We start from the raw sequence: 21,315 nt of genomic DNA, 5'->3' as shown, positions 1-21,315 counted from the left end.
GAGGCTTTGGTTATAAATGACTTGATGTCTCACAGTCCATATCATGGAGCATTAAATGGAGTATCTAGAGGTAATTTTGAAAGCAATTATCATTTGTGACTTTACTATGGTGCTATGCTAATAATCCATACAGTTAATTTACTGAGGTTTCATACATTTTACTGCATAGCAATCACATGGAAACCAAATTAAATAATCACTTCATGACATAGCTTTGTGTTAAATAACCATAATTCAGACATAAATACAGAAAGTTCTGAAAAATATTGTTAAATGTATTCAAAATGTGCACTTAGAAAAGCACAATTGGAGAATAGTCCAAATTTCATCAAAGATCACCTTTCATGTTCCAACAAAGTTTTATTCATAAAATAATACAATTCCCATTTATTCAATATGAACATAGATAATTCAGAGTATTAAATTACTTTTCCTACATATATTACAAACATCATTGAAGAACATTTAACTGGCTGATGGTAAAATGCATAGTTATATTTTTAGATACCGTAAGGTCTTATACCTAAAAACAGACTAATGTGTCATAATTCTAACAGTATCAAAACTATATTAAAAGGCACTAAATTCTAACTCCTCTCTGGACGTTTTAATTTGATAAATAAAAGCATATTTGCACTGCACTGATTCTCCAAAACACCTCAAATAATAGCGAATGAAATAATTCTTAGAAATGGAAAAAGAGTCAGCAAATCTGATCTGTAAAAAACTAGCATTGCTTTCCCTTTTGTACCAAGTATAAATTACTAATAATAAGGATGTTTTAAGTATAATTCCATCTGTGAAATATGAAAGACCTTCCAAACTGAATATCCAAACTTAAACTTCAGGTAAATACACAGCATGTAGGTAAGCTTCTGATTTCAGTCCCATTTCAAAAAGGTTTTGAGGAAACACAAAATAATAATAATTAAAAAAAGATAAATAATGTTCCCCCCCAAGAAATAAAACAACTGAAATGCAATCCAAGTAGAAAGGTAAACAATTTAGAAGTTGTCCTATTTTAAAGTTGGAGAATTTGCTCAACAGCATTCTTATGTTTACATTTCCAACAGGACTTCTGTCTCATGGCGCTGGACGGTACAATTCATGGTCTTGTTTGACATGATCATTTGGAGGTCCCCAAATCTTTAATACCTATAGCTGCAACTTTACTGAAAATATATTTACTTATACTTACTTCACTCAAAATATAATTACATTTTAAAAATCCAATATCTACCTATAACACAGTATGATTAGGGATTTCTGTAAAATTTATAATTTCTTGGCAGTAGTTTATATGGCAAGAAGAGGTCCCAGTCCTGAGAGAACACTGGCCAATGACGTATTATTCTCTCCATGAATCATTTTAAATGCTGCAGGCTCAAAAGGTTCCAGTTGAAGATCAAGATACATGAAGCTTGCTGGCTTCTGTTCTGCAGAGTCTCTGTTGTGATGCAGTTATGTGATAATACAGAGTTTAATAACAGCTGCAGTATTACAACTTCATGTACTGATGAACGCCTGTTGGATCTTACCTTTGGTAAACTCTGTCCATGTAAGAATATTCTCATCTCTTTCACGCTTTACACACAATCAACAAAATGAGTGCATTGATTTAAAGTTGATTAGATTATGATATGACGAATATAAGGGTTTCAGCTATCTCTACTTAACGAGTGGATGAGAATTTTAGGTAGGTACCCATTTTACTAAGTCACTCAAACTGAGTGAAAACCTTACTAATCCCTCACTATAACCAGAGAACTTCAAAGCTCTTATCAAAGGTGGTACCACCTGGTTCCTCATTCCACCATCTGAACCATCTTCTTCATCTTTCTCGAAACACAGCTGCTTCTGGGCTTGATGGTCCCTGATAAACTGAATAGTTCAAGTGACGTCAAACATTTGACAACTGGAATGTGGTTCACACCGCTAGGAGTCTCATGTAGCACTGCAGGTGAACACTGCTAGCAATGCTAACACTACTGGCCTCAAACAAAAAGGGTGGATATCAACAACCGCAAGCCCAGCCCTCAGTGATTACGTCTTTGCTGTTCAGCTTGAAGCTGTCGGATGTGCTGTCGTTGAACATGGGCCCGCCATGCCTCAGCATCAGCTCACCCGCCATTTTGTTAAAGGCTTCGTCCACGTTGCTGGAGTCCTTGGCGGATGTTTCGATGACGCTCATGAAGTCTAATTGGCGAGCCATGTTCTGAGCGTCCTCGAGCGAAACTTCACGCTGGTCAGTCAGGTCTGATTTATTTCCTGGGGAGCACAACACGCTGGAGCGTAAACTCATACACATTCATGAACAGAAAAAATAGATTCTGTGTAAATGTCATCTGCTCTGCATCTCTGTACTGATTTCCTGTTAATTACCTCTATACTTCTGTGTTTAGAAAGCTGTGTAAAAAAGTAACACTAACATACAAATATGTAGTAATACTATTACTAATATGTAGTCATACCACATACTAACCAAAGTCTGACCCTTTTGCTACAAAACATAAAAAGAAAATTTTTTTTTCCACTAACCCACTAAAAGGGGCGCAATGTTGGAGCCTCCGTATTTCTTGACATCTTCCATCCATTTGGGCACGGACATGAAAGAGGCCTTCCTGGTGATGTCATAGGTGATGATGGCACCGTTGGTACTGCGGTAATAGCTCTGAGTGATGGTACGAAAGCGCTCCTGTCCTGCCGTATCCCAGATCTGTAGCTAGACAAGCACAGTGGAAACTCAACAACACATACCAGCATCTACATGTAGTAGTAACACTGATAAGATCATTGTCCCTATTCAAAGGGAGCTTAAGTGATATTTTGGACTACTTGTTGTGTGTAATTAATATTAAAGCTATGTTTCTGCTATTCTCTTCTATCAAGAGAATATTTGATAATCTAATTCTAATTTGATCTTATAAAGAATAAAGTAATGTAATTACTTTTGTCTCAAAACAATCATACAGATATACAAGGAGCTTATTATTTAAAACAATCGATAATAAAATAGTCATAGCATACGTGCAGCTACTTCACTTTCAATTTAGTGCGTAACAAAACAAACACTAGAAGCAGGTCTGAAAAAAAGAGCTGACGTCCTGCAGAGTCACCATTAGTGAGAGTTCACGCTGGCACTGTTCACAAACCCAAAAGTAACAAACTTCCAACATGTTTACATTATAATATATATATTAGAATGTAACAAACATTATAGTATGATGTTTACATTACATCATATCAGTATTGCCCCCTTCCAAAACCGAAATTAGGATACAATTAAAAGTTATAAATAAAAAGTTATTAGACTGCTGAGTTTACAAGTATGAGTGGCCAGTTTTTAATAATTTGGTTTCATTCAGCTGTACATGCAGAAATCTGCTTCGAATCCCTGTTTTACTGAGCCAGGTTGGTCTGCCACCGTAGCTGATGTTGCATAACAGTGCAATGAACCTGTCGCGCCCACTAATGCAACATCTAATCTAACATCTCACAGAAGATCAGGTCAAGCCTATTAGTTCTTCTAAGGACAGAATAAAAGACAGACAAGCACAACCCAAGCACACAACACACAGGACGGAAAACCATCATGTACGACAACACCGAGGTTGATACCTCGTCATCATGAATGACGAAGAAAAATGAAACCGGTGATCACCACCAAGGAACCAACCTTTACTCTTTTACCCTGAATCTCCATCGTTTTCATCGTAAAGTCCACTCCGATTGTGTTTCCCTGCCTTTCGATAAAAATGCCCGTCTTGAAACGCTGCACCACACAAGTTTTGCCAACACCGACATCCCCAACTAAAACAATTTTGAAGACGAAATCGTAACTGTCATCAGAATCCAGCAATGCCATGGTGCCCCGTAAGTGCTGGTCTTCCTGAGCAGATCCGTTAGAAGTGTTGCCGAGTCTTACAAAGGCTACAAAAACCCAAACTGACGTGGATAAATCGGCACCTGCAAAAAGTGCCAACGCGGAAGAGCCTGTACACATCAACAACATCCCTTAGGTGTCCGACTCAGTGCCTGACTAATATGCTGCTGCATACTGTCATACTCGCACTCAAAAGACCGGCTGAATCCGAGATGCCAGTACTTAAGAAGTAGTTACTAGATTTATATGCAGTACGTTCTGCTCGACCGTTAAAGTAGTGAGTTCTTTCAGCAGGCGACTGGGCACTTTTCATAACCTCGGACATACTAATAAATATGGCACATTTCATTTTTCATTTCAGCTCTGGCGTACTGAATAGGAGGGAAGTACGGCGTGTCGTATCTGCCCACTCTCTGCGTTCTTACAAACGTGTTTATCTGAGGCTATTTAAAATTCTGACACAAATTCAGCGTTTTGGTTTTGAATGGTAATTCTTGTGTATTGTTTTTCAATAAAGAGATAAAGTGCATTGAAACGTAATGTAAAAGTGCTTTTGCATTTCATTGTGGCACGTATTCTGCGTGTTTGTATGGAAAAGCAATGCATTTTGTGGATTGCATTTCCATTTTTTCCTAGTAGCGATTACATTTCGATTTGGCATGGAATCTTTTCCATAATAAACAGTCCTAGCGCCCTTATTTCTTATCTGATTTTAAATTAAAGGTGAGAATATTGCCGATGTTGTGATATGTAAAACTTTGTATTCTCCCAAGAGATAAATTTATAAGCAGTCTGGGAATTTTTCAATTTAGGTAAAATTTAAAAAAAGCCCTGCATAAAGCCCTTTTCTTTCACCTGGCTAAAACTAAACAACACATGTATGTCATGTTTTTGATAATCAATCATAATTATGGTAAAAAGTTTTAAATAAATAACTTTGATAAGTTTTAATTATGATAACAGTCACAATTCTGATATTGAAAGTCAAATTTATGAGTTTATCTCTATTTGTCAACTCTCCCCGTTACAGCTGTAGTTTTCATAAATTCTTCAAGTGCAATACCTCTTATATATGTTCAAGTATAATATGAGATGGCATCAGTGTAGAGGAGCATCTTTGAGCACTACATGGCTAAATGTGGATGAAATTAATAATTATGAAATTATGATAAAGAAAATAATGAGTTTGAATCTGAAATTTATGACAAAATCTGTCAGATTTTTTTTACCTTCAAGTAGCAGAAAAGAGATTACACAATTCAGTTTCCCACAAACACATAATTAGATAAACTGACATGACAAAATATACAATTTTCAAAATCATTTATTGCAGCCACTTCTCATTGGCTACAGAATTTCATCAACTTTAATAAAATATTTACTTTGCAGTTCAATTTCCTGACAATAACAACACAACTTTGAAATCCAACTAAAAAACAAAATAATTCTTCTCAGAACTTTACTGGCCTTTAAAAAGAACCAGTTTTGTGCACTTCTGACGCAGCTTCTGCAGCAAGGAAGAATGTATCCATAATTATCCATAATGTATCAAAGTATCTATAATTTATGAAATTAAACAATGTGTTTTTCTGTATAAAACATAATTACACCATATTTTGTGCTGTCCTTTAATGCTTACTGTGCAGTCTATGTACCTCTATATGACTGAAGCTGATGCTCCAGTTCAGAGTTTATCAGGTCTTTCTCTGAAAGCTATTGCAGCAAAGTCTTGCAGAGAGACTTCACTCTTTTTTCTCTGTCTTTGGCATTTTTTGCCTTCTTCCTGAGCCTTTTCAAGTCTTCTCGTAGCTTGGATAGGTATGTTCCTGCAAAAAATGACAGTATGATCAAGAATACTTGATCATTAGTTGTAAATGCCAAGCTTAAAAGCAGCTCTCAGAATGAGGTCTAATAAATGATAAAAATTCTTGTTTGAAGTTCTAATTCTGGTGTCTGCCAATCTTTGATGCAGATCTGAGCACTGTCATGGACGGAGCAAAGGTTAGTGATGGGCTAACCATTGCACCATCTAGTTGCTGACAATAAAACACAACCCTTACCACACATATGTATGAAGTACTTGGCTCACTGCATTGAAGGGGTATCAGGGCACATGCACTGTTATGGCTCCTTCTCTTAGCTGGTTGCTTTTGCTGACAGAAATATGAAATAACATCCTTAGGTTGTATGATAACATGGATGACATCAGCAAAAATAGTAATAGTTAAAACACGGTAAAAATGTTAGCAATACTACCTGCAAATGGTGTGGAAGGTTGAAAATCTGCGGCACTGCTCCTTCTTTAACATGTGCCCTCTTCAGTGTACGGTTGATATCAGTGGGCAAGAAGTGAGCACTGCATATCCTTGCTGTAGATGACGGTCCTCTCAGACGTCGACACTTTTCGACCCACAATTTGTACAGCTCATATTTTCTTTGTTTGTTGGGAAATCTGTGTAGAAAAATGGCATATTTTAAAAAAACCTGTATTAACCTCTTCATAAAAAAAAAATTATTATGACAAATTTAATTGACTTAAATTTTCATTTGGTTTCATTATTTATTTAGTTTGTGTGAGAGAGAATCTATGGGACATAATGCCAACTGGACTGAACATCGGTCCCAGTAATACAGATTTAGAGATATTTTTAATGAACATCGTATTTACAACATTATCCTAACATGATAACAATATTAATAACAATACATAATAATTTGTTGGAACATACTTGTTTTTAAGTGGGTTTACTCGACATAGCTTTATCAAAATCAAGCTAGAATGGACAGTCAACATCCCTCATCTCCGCCATTTTTTTATAAAAATTGTTTTACTGACCTGTGAAATGTGATACCCTTTGATCTTGTGATCTTGTTGTCGTAGTTTTGACAATTTATGGCAAAACATTGAGTCCCTCTTTGGTGTTCCTTACGTGACTGTCTGCTAGATCTCATTTTTATGTTCACCCATGGATGCTCCTCGACTCAATGGATAGCAATGGCACCTACGCGGCGCATGCTAAGTCACGTGATGTCCAATCCAGTAATATAGATCAATGCTACTATAAACACCAACGCGATAGATGGCAGTATATGAATTATTCTAATGATTCGCACCGTTTCCCGTCGTAGAAGAACGGTGGGCGGAACTGACGTAGTAGACCAATGCGCGGAAGTGACGACAAAGGCGCCGAAAGTTTAAATTCGTGAAGTGGAGCAGCGGTGGGACGCAGGTAAACAAAACTGTGTACGGTAAAAAGAGAAAGACTTTCTACTTTGTTAAAAATTACAGAAATCAAAGCGGACAGAGATGGTAGATGATTATTTATTTATCTTTCTGTCGAAATGTCACATTTTGTAACTCGGGTCCCTTAAAGCATTGAGCAGCTAGCAGCCTGTTAGCTAAAATGCTAGCTATGGTGTTTGCTAGCAAAACTGAGTTTGTCTTGTTGTAGGAGCCGCGATGGAAAACACTTTTCCGGTCTATAAAGTGGACGACATTGTCCAGTTCTTTCGGACCGATGTTTTGACGGGTCAAGAGGCGAAACATTTTGCAAAAAGCGACATAATTCCAAACCCAAAGGTAAGCCGCTCTGGACACCGAGCTCTGTCTGCAGTTATTCCTGCTATATGAAGGTGTGTGTGTGTGTGTGTGGTGTGTTCCTGCTATATGAAGGTGTGTGTGTGGTGTGTTCCTGCTATATGAAGGTGTGTGTGTGGTGTGTTCCTGCTATATGAAGGTGTGTGTGTGGTGTGTTCCTGCTATATGAAGGTGTGTGTGTGGTGTGTTCCTGCTATATGAAGGTGTGTGTGTGGTGTGTTCCTGCTATATGAAGGTGTGTGTGTGGTGTGTTCCTGCCATATGAAGGTGTGTGTGTGTGTGTGGTGTGCTCCTGCCATATGGAGTGGTGTGTGTGTGTGGTGTGCTCCTGCCATATGGAGTGGTGTGTGTGTGTGGTGTGTTCCTGCCATATGGAGGGGTGTGTGTGTGTGTGTGTGTGTGTGGTGTGTTCCTGCCATATGGAGGGGTGTGTGTGTGTGTGTGTGTGTGTGTGTGTGTGTGTGGTGTGTTCCTGCCATATGGAGGGTTGTGTGTGTGGTGTGTTCCTGCCATATGGAGGGGTGTGTGTGTGGTGTGTTCCTGCCATATGGAGGGGTGTGTGTGTGGTGTGTTCCTGCCATATGGAGGGGTGTGTGTGTGGTGTGTTCCTGCCATATGGAGGGGTGTGTGTGTGGTGTGTTCCTGCCATATGGAGGGGTGTGTGTGTGGTGTGTTCCTGCCATATGGAGGGGTGTGTGTGTGGTGTGTTCCTGCCATATGGAGGGGTGTGTGTGTGGTGTGTTCCTGCCATATGGAGGGGTGTGTGTGTGGTGTGTTCCTGCCATATGGAGGGGTGTGTGTGTGGTGTGTTCCTGCCATATGGAGGGGTGTGTGTGTGGTGTGTTCCTGCCATATGGAGGGGTGTGTGTGTGGTGTGTTCCTGCCATATGGAGGGGTGTGTGTGTGTGTGTGTGTGTGTGTGTGTGTGTGTGGTGCGTTCCTGTCATATGGAGGCGTGATCCTGCCACTGAGATCTTCCTCTTTGACAGGTGGACGTGATACAGCGACTCTACATGAGGGTGCTGCATCTGCTCTATCGATTCAATCCCATAGATTCCCATTACCTGGTATGTATGACTGTGATATGTCGGTTGTTAAATACTGTTGTATATTATATGGAGATTTGTTATTGTTTATTACTTCTGCTTCTTCATTCACACATTGGTTTAATTAAGCCCAAGCCCTCTTAGCGGTTCAAACTGTATTTCAAAGGTCTCGATGCTGTGACTTGTGCTATGTATTGTTTGAGTTGAAACTTCATGCACATTTTTCCTACACACCTTCATACACACTGCTTACATTCCCACACACAATATACAGTTTAATACACACTAGACTCTACACACATTACACTGTAATCCTCTCACAATCGGCAACTCAAATCTTGGTCCCACACAGGACATTGACCGTATGCTTCCTCAGTCAAGGGTGCTGGCCATAACCTTAGTAAGAACAGGGCACTTTACAAGCCCTCTAGTATTTCCTACAGGAAATGTAAATCTAATTTTACTTACTATTTTAAGTCTGTGGTCCATGGTAGGTGCGTCATGTTTACATTCCAACTTGTCAAGTTTTATCCACAGAGTTCATTAGCCTTAATTGTCTGTAGTTTGACTGTCTTTCTTGGAAATACTATTCCAAATTGAAATGTATGGCTTGTTTGATTGCCCAAACATACAAATGTGTGGATAAATGGTGTAATGACAACAAATTCTGACCTTGTATTGCTATTTAGCTTATGTATTCTATGATGGTTAACAACACTGAAACTCAAACAACACTGAAACTCAAACAACACTGAAACTCAAACAACACTGAAACTCAAACAACACTGAAACTCAAACAACACTGAAACTCAAACAACACTGAAACTCAAACAACACAAACTCAAACAACACAAACTCAAACAACACAGAAACTCAAACAACACAAACTCAAACAACACAAACTCAAACAACACAAACTCAAACAACACAAACTCAAACAACACAAACTCAAACAACACAAACTCAAACAACACAAACTCAAACAACACAAACTCAAACAACACAAACTCAAACAACACAAACTCAAACAACACAAACTCAAACAACACAAACTCAAACAACACAAACTCAAACAACACAAACTCAAACAACACAAACTCAAACAACACAAACTCAAACAACACAAACTCAAACAACACAAACTCAAACAACACAAACTCAAACAACACAAACTCAAACAACACAAACTCAAACAACACAAACTCAAACAACACAAACTCAAACAACACAAACTCAAACAACACAAACTCAAACAACACAAACTCAAACAACACAAACTCAAACAACACAAACTCAAACAACACAAACTCAAACAACACAAACTCAAACAACACAAACTCAAACAACACAAACTCAAACAACACAAACTCAAACAACACAAACTCAAACAACACAAACTCAAACAACACAAACTCAAACAACACAAACTCAAACAACACAAACTCAAACAACACAAACTCAAACAACACAAACTCAAACAACACAAACTCAAACAACACAAACTCAAACAACACAAACTCAAACAACACAAACTCAAACAACACAAACTCAAACAACACAAACTCAAACAACACAAACTCAAACAACACAAACTCAAACAACACAAACTCAAACAACACAAACTCAAACAACACAAACTCAAACAACACAAACTCAAACAACACAAACTCAAACAACACAAACTCAAACAACACAAACTCAAACAACACAAACTCAAACAACACAAACTCAAACAACACAAACTCAAACAACACAAACTCAAACAACACAAACTCAAACAACACAAACTCAAACAACACAAACTCAAACAACACAAACTCAAACAACACAAACTCAAACAACACAAACTCAAACAACACAAACTCAAACAACACAAACTCAAACAACACAAACTCAAACAACACAAACTCAAACAACACAAACTCAAACAACACAAACTCAAACAACACAAACTCAAACAACACAAACTCAAACAACACAAACTCAAACAACACAAACTCAAACAACACAAACTCAAACAACACAAACTCAAACAACACAAACTCAAACAACACAAACTCAAACAACACAAACTCAAACAACACAAACTCAAACAACACAAACTCAAACAACACAAACTCAAACAACACAAACTCAAACAACACAAACTCAAACAACACAAACTCAAACAACACAAACTCAAACAACACAAACTCAAACAACACAAACTCAAACAACACAAACTCAAACAACACAAACTCAAACAACACAAACTCAAACAACACAAACTCAAACAACACAAACTCAAACAACACAAACTCAAACAACACAAACTCAAACAACACAAACTCAAACAACACAAACTCAAACAACACAAACTCAAACAACACACAAACTCAAACAACACACAAACTCAAACAACACACAAACTCAAACAACACACAAACTCAAACAACACACAAACTCAAACAACACACAAACTCAAACAACACTGGTATTACAATCGTGTTTTAATAAATGTGGAAAGTTGTATTACCCTCAAAAAAGGAACTGTGACCAGTATTCCTGTATTGCATTCATAGCACTCACTTTGTATATGTATGTTACATGCTCAGAAGAACACAATCAATCTAATTAGAAAGGGAACCATTTCACTGGAGGAGTACTGCTTTAAGCTTTGAGTACTGCTAAAAATTGTTTAACACTAGCTGGCTAACAGTGAAATGTATCAAAGAAAGAGGAGGATTGATGAATCTGTGCTCTCACTTGTTCCAGGCCCCGCTGTCTGAAAACATCCAGTTCCCCATGTTACACGAAAGGGCCACACCAGTTCTGAGTGTTTACCTGTGCATGTAAGTGGAGTGGGTGTGTTGGGGAAACCATCCTCACTTCAGAGGTGATATTTTCTTAGTGACTTCAGTACTTCAAAGAATGTCAGAATTCAGCACAGCCTGTTGTGTGATTTCACACATTTTTATTGCACGTGTAATACGTTACTTAATTAACTAATTTATTAATTCACATTTGTTAATTCTTTTTTTCCAGGTGCCAGTTTCTACCCATTTGCCACGTGTATGACTTCTCACTGAATGATTTGCTTAATCCAAGTAAGTAAATACTAAGTTACTCATTTTATTTATACTTTTTTTAACATCAGTTTCATCCTGGCATATTTATATGTCTGTTAAAGTGAATAATTAAAGTAGGTTGGTGGCATAACTGTCCTGCTTGTACAGGGTGTGTGATGCTGTTTAGCTAATAATTTCTCACTTAATGTTCAGAATTCAATGCTGGTGTATTAGCTAGTAGAATTAATGATGGATATATACAGGGTTCCCACGGGTCCTTGAAATCCTGGAAAGTTTGTGAATCTGAAAAAATAAGTTCAAGGCCCTGGAAAGTTTTTGAAAACAGGCACAAAAGACAGCCGTCCTTGAAGGTCCTTGAATATTTTGGGCGGTTTCAATTTCACATGGATGAAGACCGCAGTCAAGGAATAATAGGGCACAGTTGGTAGGAAGTCAATATTTACAAAAGATTGCTATGAAAGATTGTCATAATGTTTTAAATTTCTCATCCTTTGTTGAAAAATGTGATCTGATAGTTGTTATAAAGATTTTAAGAAAGTCTGCAAAGTGATAATAGCATTAATTCAATTAATCAAAAATGTCATTTTATATTCAGAGTTGACTGTTTCGATGCCCATGTTAAAAGTGAATGACTAACTTAGTTGACTTCAAGTGTAATAACCAGATTATCACTGATGGTAGGAGACAAAAGATGTAATAGAGATTCTTTCAAGAAATATCCTAATACATATAAAACCACAATGGCTTGTCAAATGGCCCATATCTTCTAAAGTAAAAGAGATTCATTTCAAAACAATAAATAAGATATATCCTATAGCCATGTTTCTTGAAAGAAGATTTAAACTTTATGTGGATTCATGTACCTTTTGTAAGTCAGAAGATGAATTGCAGGAGCATTTGTTTTCTCATGTCAACATTCACAAAGTTTTAGCATGGACACTAGAAACTCGATTAATCTCAAACTTAACATTCATTCTTTTGATACCATTTTACTTTATGTGGAAAACTTAAGTTCGGATTTCTCTGATGCCATAAATGTAGTTGTACTTTTAGCAAAATACCACATTCACTACAGTAAGTGGAGTGGTTAAAAGCCTTCTTTTCTCTTTATGAATGAATAAAATTCATATTACTCTTCATTAAGTAGATAAAAAAACTTGGAAAATACTAGAATCATCTCACACCAGATTTCTCTAGAAATCTATAGTTCTAATCTCATATGGCTTTGCTCCTCTGTTTTATGTATGTACTGTATGTGTATATGCACATGTGTATTATTGTTATTACTATTTGTCTACTGTCAACGTATCATTATTTTGCCAGCACAAGTTCATTTAAAATTATATTGATTCTACAGGGCCTATGCTGACTTTTACTTTGCAAAAGTTTGGTCATTCTCCTGTAGAGAAATTTTTGTTTGTTCAGCACCGAAAGCTGGTGTTTCCTGTATGTAGTTAACGTACACTACCGTTCAAAAGTTTGGGGTCACCTAGACAATTTTGTGTTTTCCCTGAAATCTCATACTTTTATTTATCTAATGAGTTGCAAAATGAATAGAAATATAGTCCAGACATTGACAAGGTAGAAATAGTTTTTTTTTTATTTGAAATAATTTTCTTAACAATAATTAACTTTAAACTTTGCTTTCATCAAAGAATGCAGCAATTACAGCATTGCAAACCTTTGGCATTATAGCTGTTAATTTGCTGAGGTAATCTGGAGAAATTTCACCTCATGCTTCCAGAAGCTGCTCCAACAAGTTTGATTGGGTTGATAGGCACTTTTTTCGTACCATACGGTCAAGCTGCTCCCACAACAGTTCAATGGGGTTGAGATCTGGTGACCGCGCTGGCCACTCCATTACCGATAAAACACCGGCTGCCAACTTCTTCTCTAAATAGTTTGTGCATAATTTGGAGGTGTGCTTTGGGTCATTGTCCTGTTGCAGGATGAAATTGGCTCCAATCAAGCGCTGTCCACAGGGTATGCCATGGTGTTGCAAAATGGCGCGATAGTCTTCCTTATTCAAAATCCCTTTTACCTTGTACAAATCTCCCACTTTACCAGCACCAAAGCAACCCCAGACCATCACATTACCTCCACCATGTTTGACAGATGGTGTCAGGCACTCATCCAGCATCTTTTCAGTTGTTCTGCGTCTCACAAATGTTTGTCTGTGTGATCCAAACACCTCAAACTTTGATTCGTCTGTCCATAACACTTTTTTTCCAATCTTCCTCTGTCCCATGTCTGTGTTCTTTTGCCCATATTAATCTTTTTCTTTTATTAGCCAGTCTCAGATATGGCTTTTTCTTTGCCACTCTGCCTTGAAGGCCAGCATCCCGGAGTCGCCTCTTCACTGTAGACGTTGACACTGGCGTTTTGCGGGTACTATTTAATGAAGCTGCCAGTTGAGGACCTGTGAGGCGTTGATTTCTCAAACTGGAGACTCTAATGTACTTGTCTTCTTGCTCAGTTGTGCAGCGGGGCCTTCCACTTCTCCTTCTACTCTGGTTAGAGCCTGTCTGTGCTCTCCTCTGAAGGGAGTAGTACACACCATTGTAGGAAATCTTCAGTTTCTTGGCAATGTCTCACATGGAATAGCCTGCATTTCTCAGAACAAGAATAGACTGTCGAGTTTCAATTGAAAGTTGTCTTTTTCTGGCCATTTTGTGAGTTTAATCGAACCAACAATTATAATGCTCCAGATTCTCAACTAGCTTAAAGGAAGGTCAGTTTTATAGCTTCTCTAATCAGCAAAACTGTTTTCAGGTGTGCTAACCTACTTGCACAAGGGTTTTCAAGGGTTTTCTAAATATCCAATAGCCTCCTTACAGAGTTAGCAAACACAATGGCTGTTTCTCAATTCAGGGGCTGCAGCCCACGAAGTGCGCATTTGTAGGCCGGTTACGTCACTGCGCCGCAACGAGGCTGTCCCAATTCGTGGGCTCCTTCTTATGCGGCCGACGAATGTAGCCTTCAAAACCCCGAAAACGAAGGATGCATCTGAGTATCCTTCGCGTCCCACCATATCCCAGGATTCATTGCTCTATGAACAATAAACAGGCGGAGTCTAGTGTACGGGCCGAAGAATTCGTTTTTAAATGTCGGTATTTTTTAAATATGGACATTTATACTGCAATGAGATGCTAAATAACATGCCAGTTATTAATGATATTGCAGGTAAACATGTGCTTTGAGTATTTACTAAACGTTTATATGTAAAAGTAACGTTTATAAAAATACATTGAATTTTGTTATGAAGTTATACTTCCCGTCAAACGTGAATACATGTTCAACGCATTTTCTTTTAGGCATTTGTGGGTGATGTGATATTTGTCAGACAGCTCGCTAACACGTATGTAACGTATGAAACGGGGCAGAGCGTGGTCACGCAAACATACGTCTTGCGAAGACTAGACTGTTTCATTTAACAGCCGTGAGATGCAGCCTACCCTGCCTTCGAAGTGTGTGGCCACCGTGGGCTGCGGTCTACGCGGTCTACGTAGGCTGCAGCCCCTGAATTGAGAAACAGCCAATGTACCATTAGAACACTGGAGTGATGGTTGTTGGAAATGGGTCTCCATACATCTATGTAGATATTGCATTAAAAACCAGATGTTTACAGCTAGAATAGTCATTTACCACATTAATAATGTATAGAGTGTATTTTTGATGCATTTAATGTTGGCTAAATTGAAAAAAAAAACTGCTTTTCTTTCAAAAATAAGAAAATTTCTAAGGGACCCCAAACTTTTGAACGGTAGTGTATGTGTAGCCGCTTTACGTGAATGTCACCTTCTCGCAGGTCAACTGCTAAATTGCCAGTCATGTTGAGTGTGAATTAAGTTTTTGTTTAATCAGCGCTTAATGTCATGCACAGAACATTTCAGGATGCATGTCTTGAAATGGCATACGGTCTTTTGAATTTGCATTGAATTAACATGGTTTTTTGACAACATATTCAGGGGTAACAGTAGGTAAATGCTGCCAGGTGCAGTCCTTGAATTTGAGGAAGTTGGTCCTGGAAAGTCATTGAAAGGTCCTTGAATTTGATGTTAACCAAGGTGTGGGAACCCTGTATATAGGCTTTAGCATTTATTTTCTCTTTTTCTTAGTTTGATTGCCCTAAATGTACGACTTTCATGTTCCTCCTATGTTACAGAGGCAAAACGAACAATCACCATTTTGAGTGGTATTCAGAATTTTCTACACTTCAGGAAACAGAGGTTGGAAATAATAGCAGCGCATCAACAGAGTTTTGTAAGTCCACCAAGACTAGCAATGGATGAGGTCACAAAGCAGTAATCACCCAGCTTAACTCGACAGCTTGCTTTGTTTGTCACCATCTTTACTACAGAGAGCGGATATGGACAAACTTCAAGCATACACAAGAGGCATTAAGGAAGCTGAAAAAAAGATTGAGAAACTGATGTATGTACATATTTAACATGTGAACGGGTGAATTTCAGAAATGTGGCAAAATATCCAGACTGTTGAATCTCTATTTAAAATGCTATTAAAACAAACTATTAACTCTTGCACCATTTGTAATTCACACGTGTAAAACGTCCCCATTCAGGATTATTCCACCTGAGCAACAGGCTGAAGCTAAGGAACTGGCTACGGCCCTCACAGAAGTCAAAAACGCTACCATGCAAGAGTCCCAGGAAGTGGTGAGCCTTTTCTTCCATACAGCCATATAGTCTTCCATATAGCGTTTTGCTGTGGGTCGTGGCGTTCTTGATTGTGTGAACACAATGCACCAAAACCAAGATGATCCATCCAAACCATTTTGCGTGTTCCAGCTACCATGCATAATAAACTTCATCTTTTCTGTTTACAGAATGCCCTTAATGAGCAGGTTGCAGAATGCAAGACAGAGATTGCAGAAAAGTCACAGAAGCTGGTATGTTCTTTCAACCTTTAAATAATTACATGGACCATCGTAATTCATCGAAATAGTGTATATTGTTTGGACAACTTCTTACTCTGCCTCACTGGTGAAGATCTTGCCACAGAAACAGATTCTGGCCCAGCAGTGGCCTTGGTGTAGCAGCACTGTTCTGCTGTGCACGCACACCAGTGGGGCTCACTACTGTGCTTCTGTTTCTGTGGCGCAGTGGCATTAAGCTGCTGACCAGTGATTATCAGGGTGGAAGGAGGCTGATAAACAGTTGCACTGGAGAGGGAGACATGCTGTATTTGTGCATCATTCAATGTACCTCTAGGGTCTATCAAATCTACAGAATCTCAGTGGTGAATACTGGCAAAGGGTCATAGGTTGTGATGGCAGGTGAAAGGTCATTATTTGCGGTGAAGCAGGGGATTAGTGGAAGTGCAGTTGTGATGACTGGAGCTGCACAAAAGTCTGACACATGCAGACCTTTAACGGTAGCACTTTATTATCAGAGGAGCGTGCAGACGTTTAACAGTAACACTTTACTGGAGTTGTAGTGAGATTGTCCAGGAGTCAAACCCAGCATAGAATCAAAAGTACAAAAACGAAATCTACACTCAAGCAATCCACAACAAAAAAGGTGCACAAACCATGTGGAACCGTAGAGGAGATCATATACAAAACACTCGGTATGCTTTCTAACAAGTAGTTGACCAATATTAAGCAGAGTGGTAGACAGAGTCTTTGGTTGTACAGGGTGTGACAACTAGTCACCACCTGTTCCTCATAATGAGGCGAGGAGGATTGGGTTAGGTGGTGCTGGGGATTTTGGGAATCGGAGTCTCTGCGGCTTGGCTGTACGACAGCAGTCTTGATTACATAAGATGATCTGTTTCCTTCACAGAGCCAGAAGAAACTGGAAGTGGCCACCCAGAAGGATGAAATGACCAAGCTGAGGTCTCAGATTGTGGAGTCCCCAGAGGAACTCAAGATTGAGATGGAGAAGATGAAGGAGAACATTAAGAACATCAAGAGCTCAAAAGTATGTGGACACCGTAGGCCTTTATTGGTGAAATGCTGTGTTCAGGGATGGGTGAATGTGTGAGGGTTCCATAACACTGTGCTCATCTGTAGGTGTAAAAATCAGTTGTAACTAGATGCAACAAGTTATATGAAATTCCAGCAGAATCGAATCCTAGGATTTAGACCCGTAAACCTAATCCGACCAACATAATTCCAGGAAAACCGTAGCGCTGATTTTATTTGAAGATCTGCAGATAATGTTAGAAAAGAGTGAGAAATAATCTTTTACCTTTGCTACAACACTGTTGCATGTGATGAGTAAGGGCTGGTAAAGGGAAAAAAACTAGCACAGTATGGGATCACTCGCAGTGATAACTTTGGGGATATTGAGTAAAGCTCATCTGCAGATATGAGATATGTATATCATTCATTAGGTACCTTGTTCAGAAGTACAAGGTACTTGTTCATAACTCCTCATGCGCAGAGCTACGTGTAACTGGCATGTTCGATGTGCTCCCTGTTTGTGGAACGGCAGGAGCTGGCTGTGGAGAAGCTGGTGGAGATGCAGAGCAAGGTACAGTGTGCTAGCCAAGGTGAGGCGGAGATCCAGCTCATACTGAAACAGCTCCATGACCTGCAGGCCAGCATGTGCAAGACCAACCAGCAGAAGGAAGAGGTAAAATGGTGCAGCATCCTCTCTCTGCTTTTGGCATATTTCAATAAAGCGCTGTATTGAGTTATTCATAAAGATTCATCTTAAAAAGAAGATAAAGCCCATTATATGTTAAGCAACAGAGTTGCTGAATCATATCCGTATTTCATATCCGTATTTTCAAGTAACCATGACACTAATGGAAGAGGGAGGGTTGGAAGGAGAGAGAATGCACACGTTTCTTATACATTCAATAATAAATACATAAACCACTAATAGCCATCGCACCGTTACCCTGTGCAGTACTGATATCATAGACAGCGGTCTGGAAGTAAGCTCTCCACCACATTACATTTCTTCTTGTGCTGTGAGCATCCTGACGGAGGACGTTACAGAGGAGCACTCTGGGTGGTGTTGGGTCACATGGTGTACGTGAAGCAGAGATAATTTGGGAAATTATAACGCAGTCCTAAATGACCCGTACGCCGGTGCCAACTGCTCACCCAGTGGTGTCTGCTACCGTTTCTCCGCCCGGGCAGGTCCAGCGTCTGGCTGCACTGTCTGAGTCCCTGCAGAAGGAGCTGAAGGGTCTGAGTACAGAGGAGGCCCAGCTGAAGCGGGCGTTGGCCATGAAGCAGGACAAGGAGTCCAAGCAGCACATCCGTCGGCAGAAGAAGAAGGAGCTCAAAGACCAGCATGTTCAGAATATTCTCGGGTAAGAACCGCAAGCTCCGCCTCCCCGTCACCCCGACTGTGTCGACGTTTGCCAGGATAAAACCACGTCGTGGGTAACTGTCCAATTTTTTTTTTCCTTTGACAAGGCAATATGACAAAGTCCACGAGAAACGTGAGGAAGTTGTGGAGCGGATAAAGAATCTCAGTCGAGAAACCACGCAGTTCAACGACAAAATGCTGAAGCTTCGATACAACTGCAGCCACAACACTGAAAAGGCCCAGGTGTGGCCATCCTGCCTTACACTGGTCACACGTGTCCACTAGCTACACCAGGATCTGCAGTACCAGGATTTGCAGTACATGCTTAGCCAGTGGCATGTGTCTGTGTGAGGGACTGATCAACTCTTCTCTTTTTTTGAAGGCCATTTATGATCGTCTACTTACCACACTGGAGCAGTTCCACAAGCAGCTCGAACATCTGGTGATGGAGGGAAGTGCTGACGTCATTAAAAAGAAGGCGAATTTCTAGAGCTCCCATAAACTATTTTACTCTTTTCAGTGTCTTTTACATGTTGTATACAAGTTGGTGTTTTCCTGTTGTAAGTATGTCTTTGAACTTTTTGTCACATTCATGTACAAAAAATAGAAGTTTCAGTCATGTTAATATCACATTAGTTAATGCGTAGTAATTATTCACCAATAAATTTGAATATAAGCAATAAAATTGTATTAATGATGTGATTTAACAGTCAGATAAACTACCTGTTCCTGAACCTCTTCCTTATTTTCCGTATGAGGAAAATTCATTTCATATAAGATGAATTCATTTCATATAAATTAATTTGCCATATAAGATGTCCTACAAAAGTCATATTGAATTACATAACTGCACAACTATTATGATGTATATTTAGTGTCTAATAGTTAATTTTGAATTCTATTTAACGGTAGTAATACAAGTAAATAACTAAAAAAAACACTGTATGGTCTACTGGGTCCACACTTTACAAGCCATCTTAAAGTTGTGATCTGCAGACAACAGTAGGCCTACAGAGAAATAAAACCAGTAATTCATGACTTTTCTGTGTCCATTTTGCATAGGGTGAAGTATTTTTCAAGTCATGTTTATTAATTTAATCATACAAAACGTCTTCCTTTGGAATGTTTGATACTTAAATATACAGGCACAGAAGTGAGTACATAATTGACAAGAATTTCGCCATCTATTTGAAATGTTAGTTCGTCTTTCAGTTATTTGGCTAGTTAATCTATAGTAGTTAAGGAAAATTCAATTAACTGGGTCTTTACTTACCCATCATAAGCAACATGCGTCTGTGTCTGTAATGTTTATAAACATGCTGTGTTCATGTTTCATGTGCCAGACAATATTGAAATAAATAAACCACCTGTTAATTATTTTGCTGCAAAGAATTAGTCTCATCTATTTATTAAGACATTAAGCCAATGTTCACCTACTCTCTGGTAGTCAAAGTCTGTGCTTTCACTTAAACCCTTATCTGCTGTATAATGTTTGACAGATGGGTTTAATGTTTGAAACGACTCCTAATAAACAAAACAAACAAAATCCCAAGGGTCTGCAGTCAGCTGCTTTCTTGGCAGAATGGAGTGTTTTTAAGGTTGAGAAAAATAAATTTCCAGAGAAGCTGAACTTAGTCGCCTGTTTTGATTACAGTGTGCATGGGGCATGGCCTGAAAACACTGCATGTCAGTGTAATCTGAAAGTGGAAGTCAACTATAAGCTTCCCATTGGGGAAAAGTAAAACATTCATAATACTGTAATACATAGTGTCTTATATTCTTTAAGACAATCATATATAATACTTATGATATAATAATAATATACATCATTCTAGAAGCACATGGAAATCAGGGTATCACAATAAGACAAAAACTCCACCATCATTACAGGTAGCAGGATGTGGGAGGGATGAGGTTGTAATATGGCACTAATAACACTTCTTTCGGCAATTCCCGTTTAGGGGTCGCCACAGTGGATCAAACTCCTCCATCTGGCCCTGTCCTGAGTGTCCTCCACTGACACACCAGCCACTCTCATATCCTCTACCACTGCATCCATAAACCTCCTCTTAGGTCTACCTCTCCTCCTCTTGCCTGGAAGTTCCATCCTCAAGACCCTCTTACCAATATACCTCTCCTCCCTCCTCTGTACATGTCCAAACCATCTCAATCTCGCTTCTCTAACTTTATCTCCAAAACATGCTACATGTGCTGATCCTCTAATAAACTCATTTCTGATCCTATCCTTCCTCGTCATTCCAAATGAGAATCTCAACATCGACACCTCCATCTCCCTCACCTGCACTGTAAAAATATATTGCAAAATGTAAAAATGTGCAGAATACAGTATTACACCACATGAAAGGTAGTACAGAGAGCTACTCAATAATGTAGCATAGTGCTGATGTATTTATATATAATTAGCTAGAGT

General features: G+C 38.8%; 2 protein-coding genes and 1 long non-coding RNA gene across 4 annotated transcripts; 1 reads left to right on the top strand and 2 right to left on the bottom strand.

The window, feature by feature from the left end:
• Nucleotides 1-335: 335 nt before the first annotated feature.
• Nucleotides 336-4,025, bottom strand: rab43 (RAB43, member RAS oncogene family). Its single transcript, XM_077009481.1, has 3 exons — nucleotides 3,677-4,025; nucleotides 2,539-2,722; nucleotides 336-2,268 (listed from the first exon to the last, which is right to left on the bottom strand). The coding sequence occupies exons 1-3, from the start codon at nucleotides 4,010-4,012 to the stop codon at nucleotides 2,015-2,017; spliced, it is 774 nt and encodes a 257-aa protein (XP_076865596.1). The 5' UTR covers nucleotides 4,013-4,025; the 3' UTR covers nucleotides 336-2,014.
• A 1,164-nt stretch (nucleotides 4,026-5,189) lies between these two features.
• LOC143517231 (uncharacterized) lies at nucleotides 5,190-7,095 on the bottom strand. The gene is made up of 4 exons (XR_013131903.1): nucleotides 6,720-7,095; nucleotides 6,140-6,335; nucleotides 5,944-6,036; nucleotides 5,190-5,709 (listed from the first exon to the last, which is right to left on the bottom strand). It is a non-coding gene; the product is annotated as an uncharacterized LOC143517231 (long non-coding RNA).
• Nucleotides 6,993-20,418, top strand: nuf2 (UF2 component of NDC80 kinetochore complex). Of its 2 annotated transcripts, none has more exons than XM_077009428.1 (14): nucleotides 6,993-7,113; nucleotides 7,336-7,463; nucleotides 8,471-8,548; nucleotides 11,282-11,358; nucleotides 11,552-11,613; nucleotides 15,761-15,858; nucleotides 15,956-16,029; nucleotides 16,178-16,271; nucleotides 16,442-16,504; nucleotides 17,400-17,537; nucleotides 18,054-18,194; nucleotides 18,710-18,885; nucleotides 18,992-19,127; nucleotides 19,267-20,417. In XM_077009428.1, the coding sequence occupies exons 2-14, from the start codon at nucleotides 7,344-7,346 to the stop codon at nucleotides 19,372-19,374; spliced, it is 1,365 nt and encodes a 454-aa protein (XP_076865543.1). In that variant the 5' UTR covers nucleotides 6,993-7,113; nucleotides 7,336-7,343; the 3' UTR covers nucleotides 19,375-20,417. The 2 variants fall into 2 exon arrangements, with proteins under 2 accessions (XP_076865543.1, XP_076865552.1); XM_077009437.1 differs by having other exon boundaries at nucleotides 7,041-7,127; nucleotides 19,267-20,418.
• The last annotated feature ends 897 nt before the right edge of the window (nucleotides 20,419-21,315 follow it).

This window comes from Brachyhypopomus gauderio, chromosome 1 (assembly GCF_052324685.1).
Source record: "Brachyhypopomus gauderio isolate BG-103 chromosome 1, BGAUD_0.2, whole genome shotgun sequence".
Lineage (NCBI taxonomy): Eukaryota > Metazoa > Chordata > Actinopteri > Gymnotiformes > Hypopomidae > Brachyhypopomus > Brachyhypopomus gauderio.
Note: the sequence above shows the minus strand (reverse complement) of the source record. Positions and strands in the feature narration are given on the sequence as shown.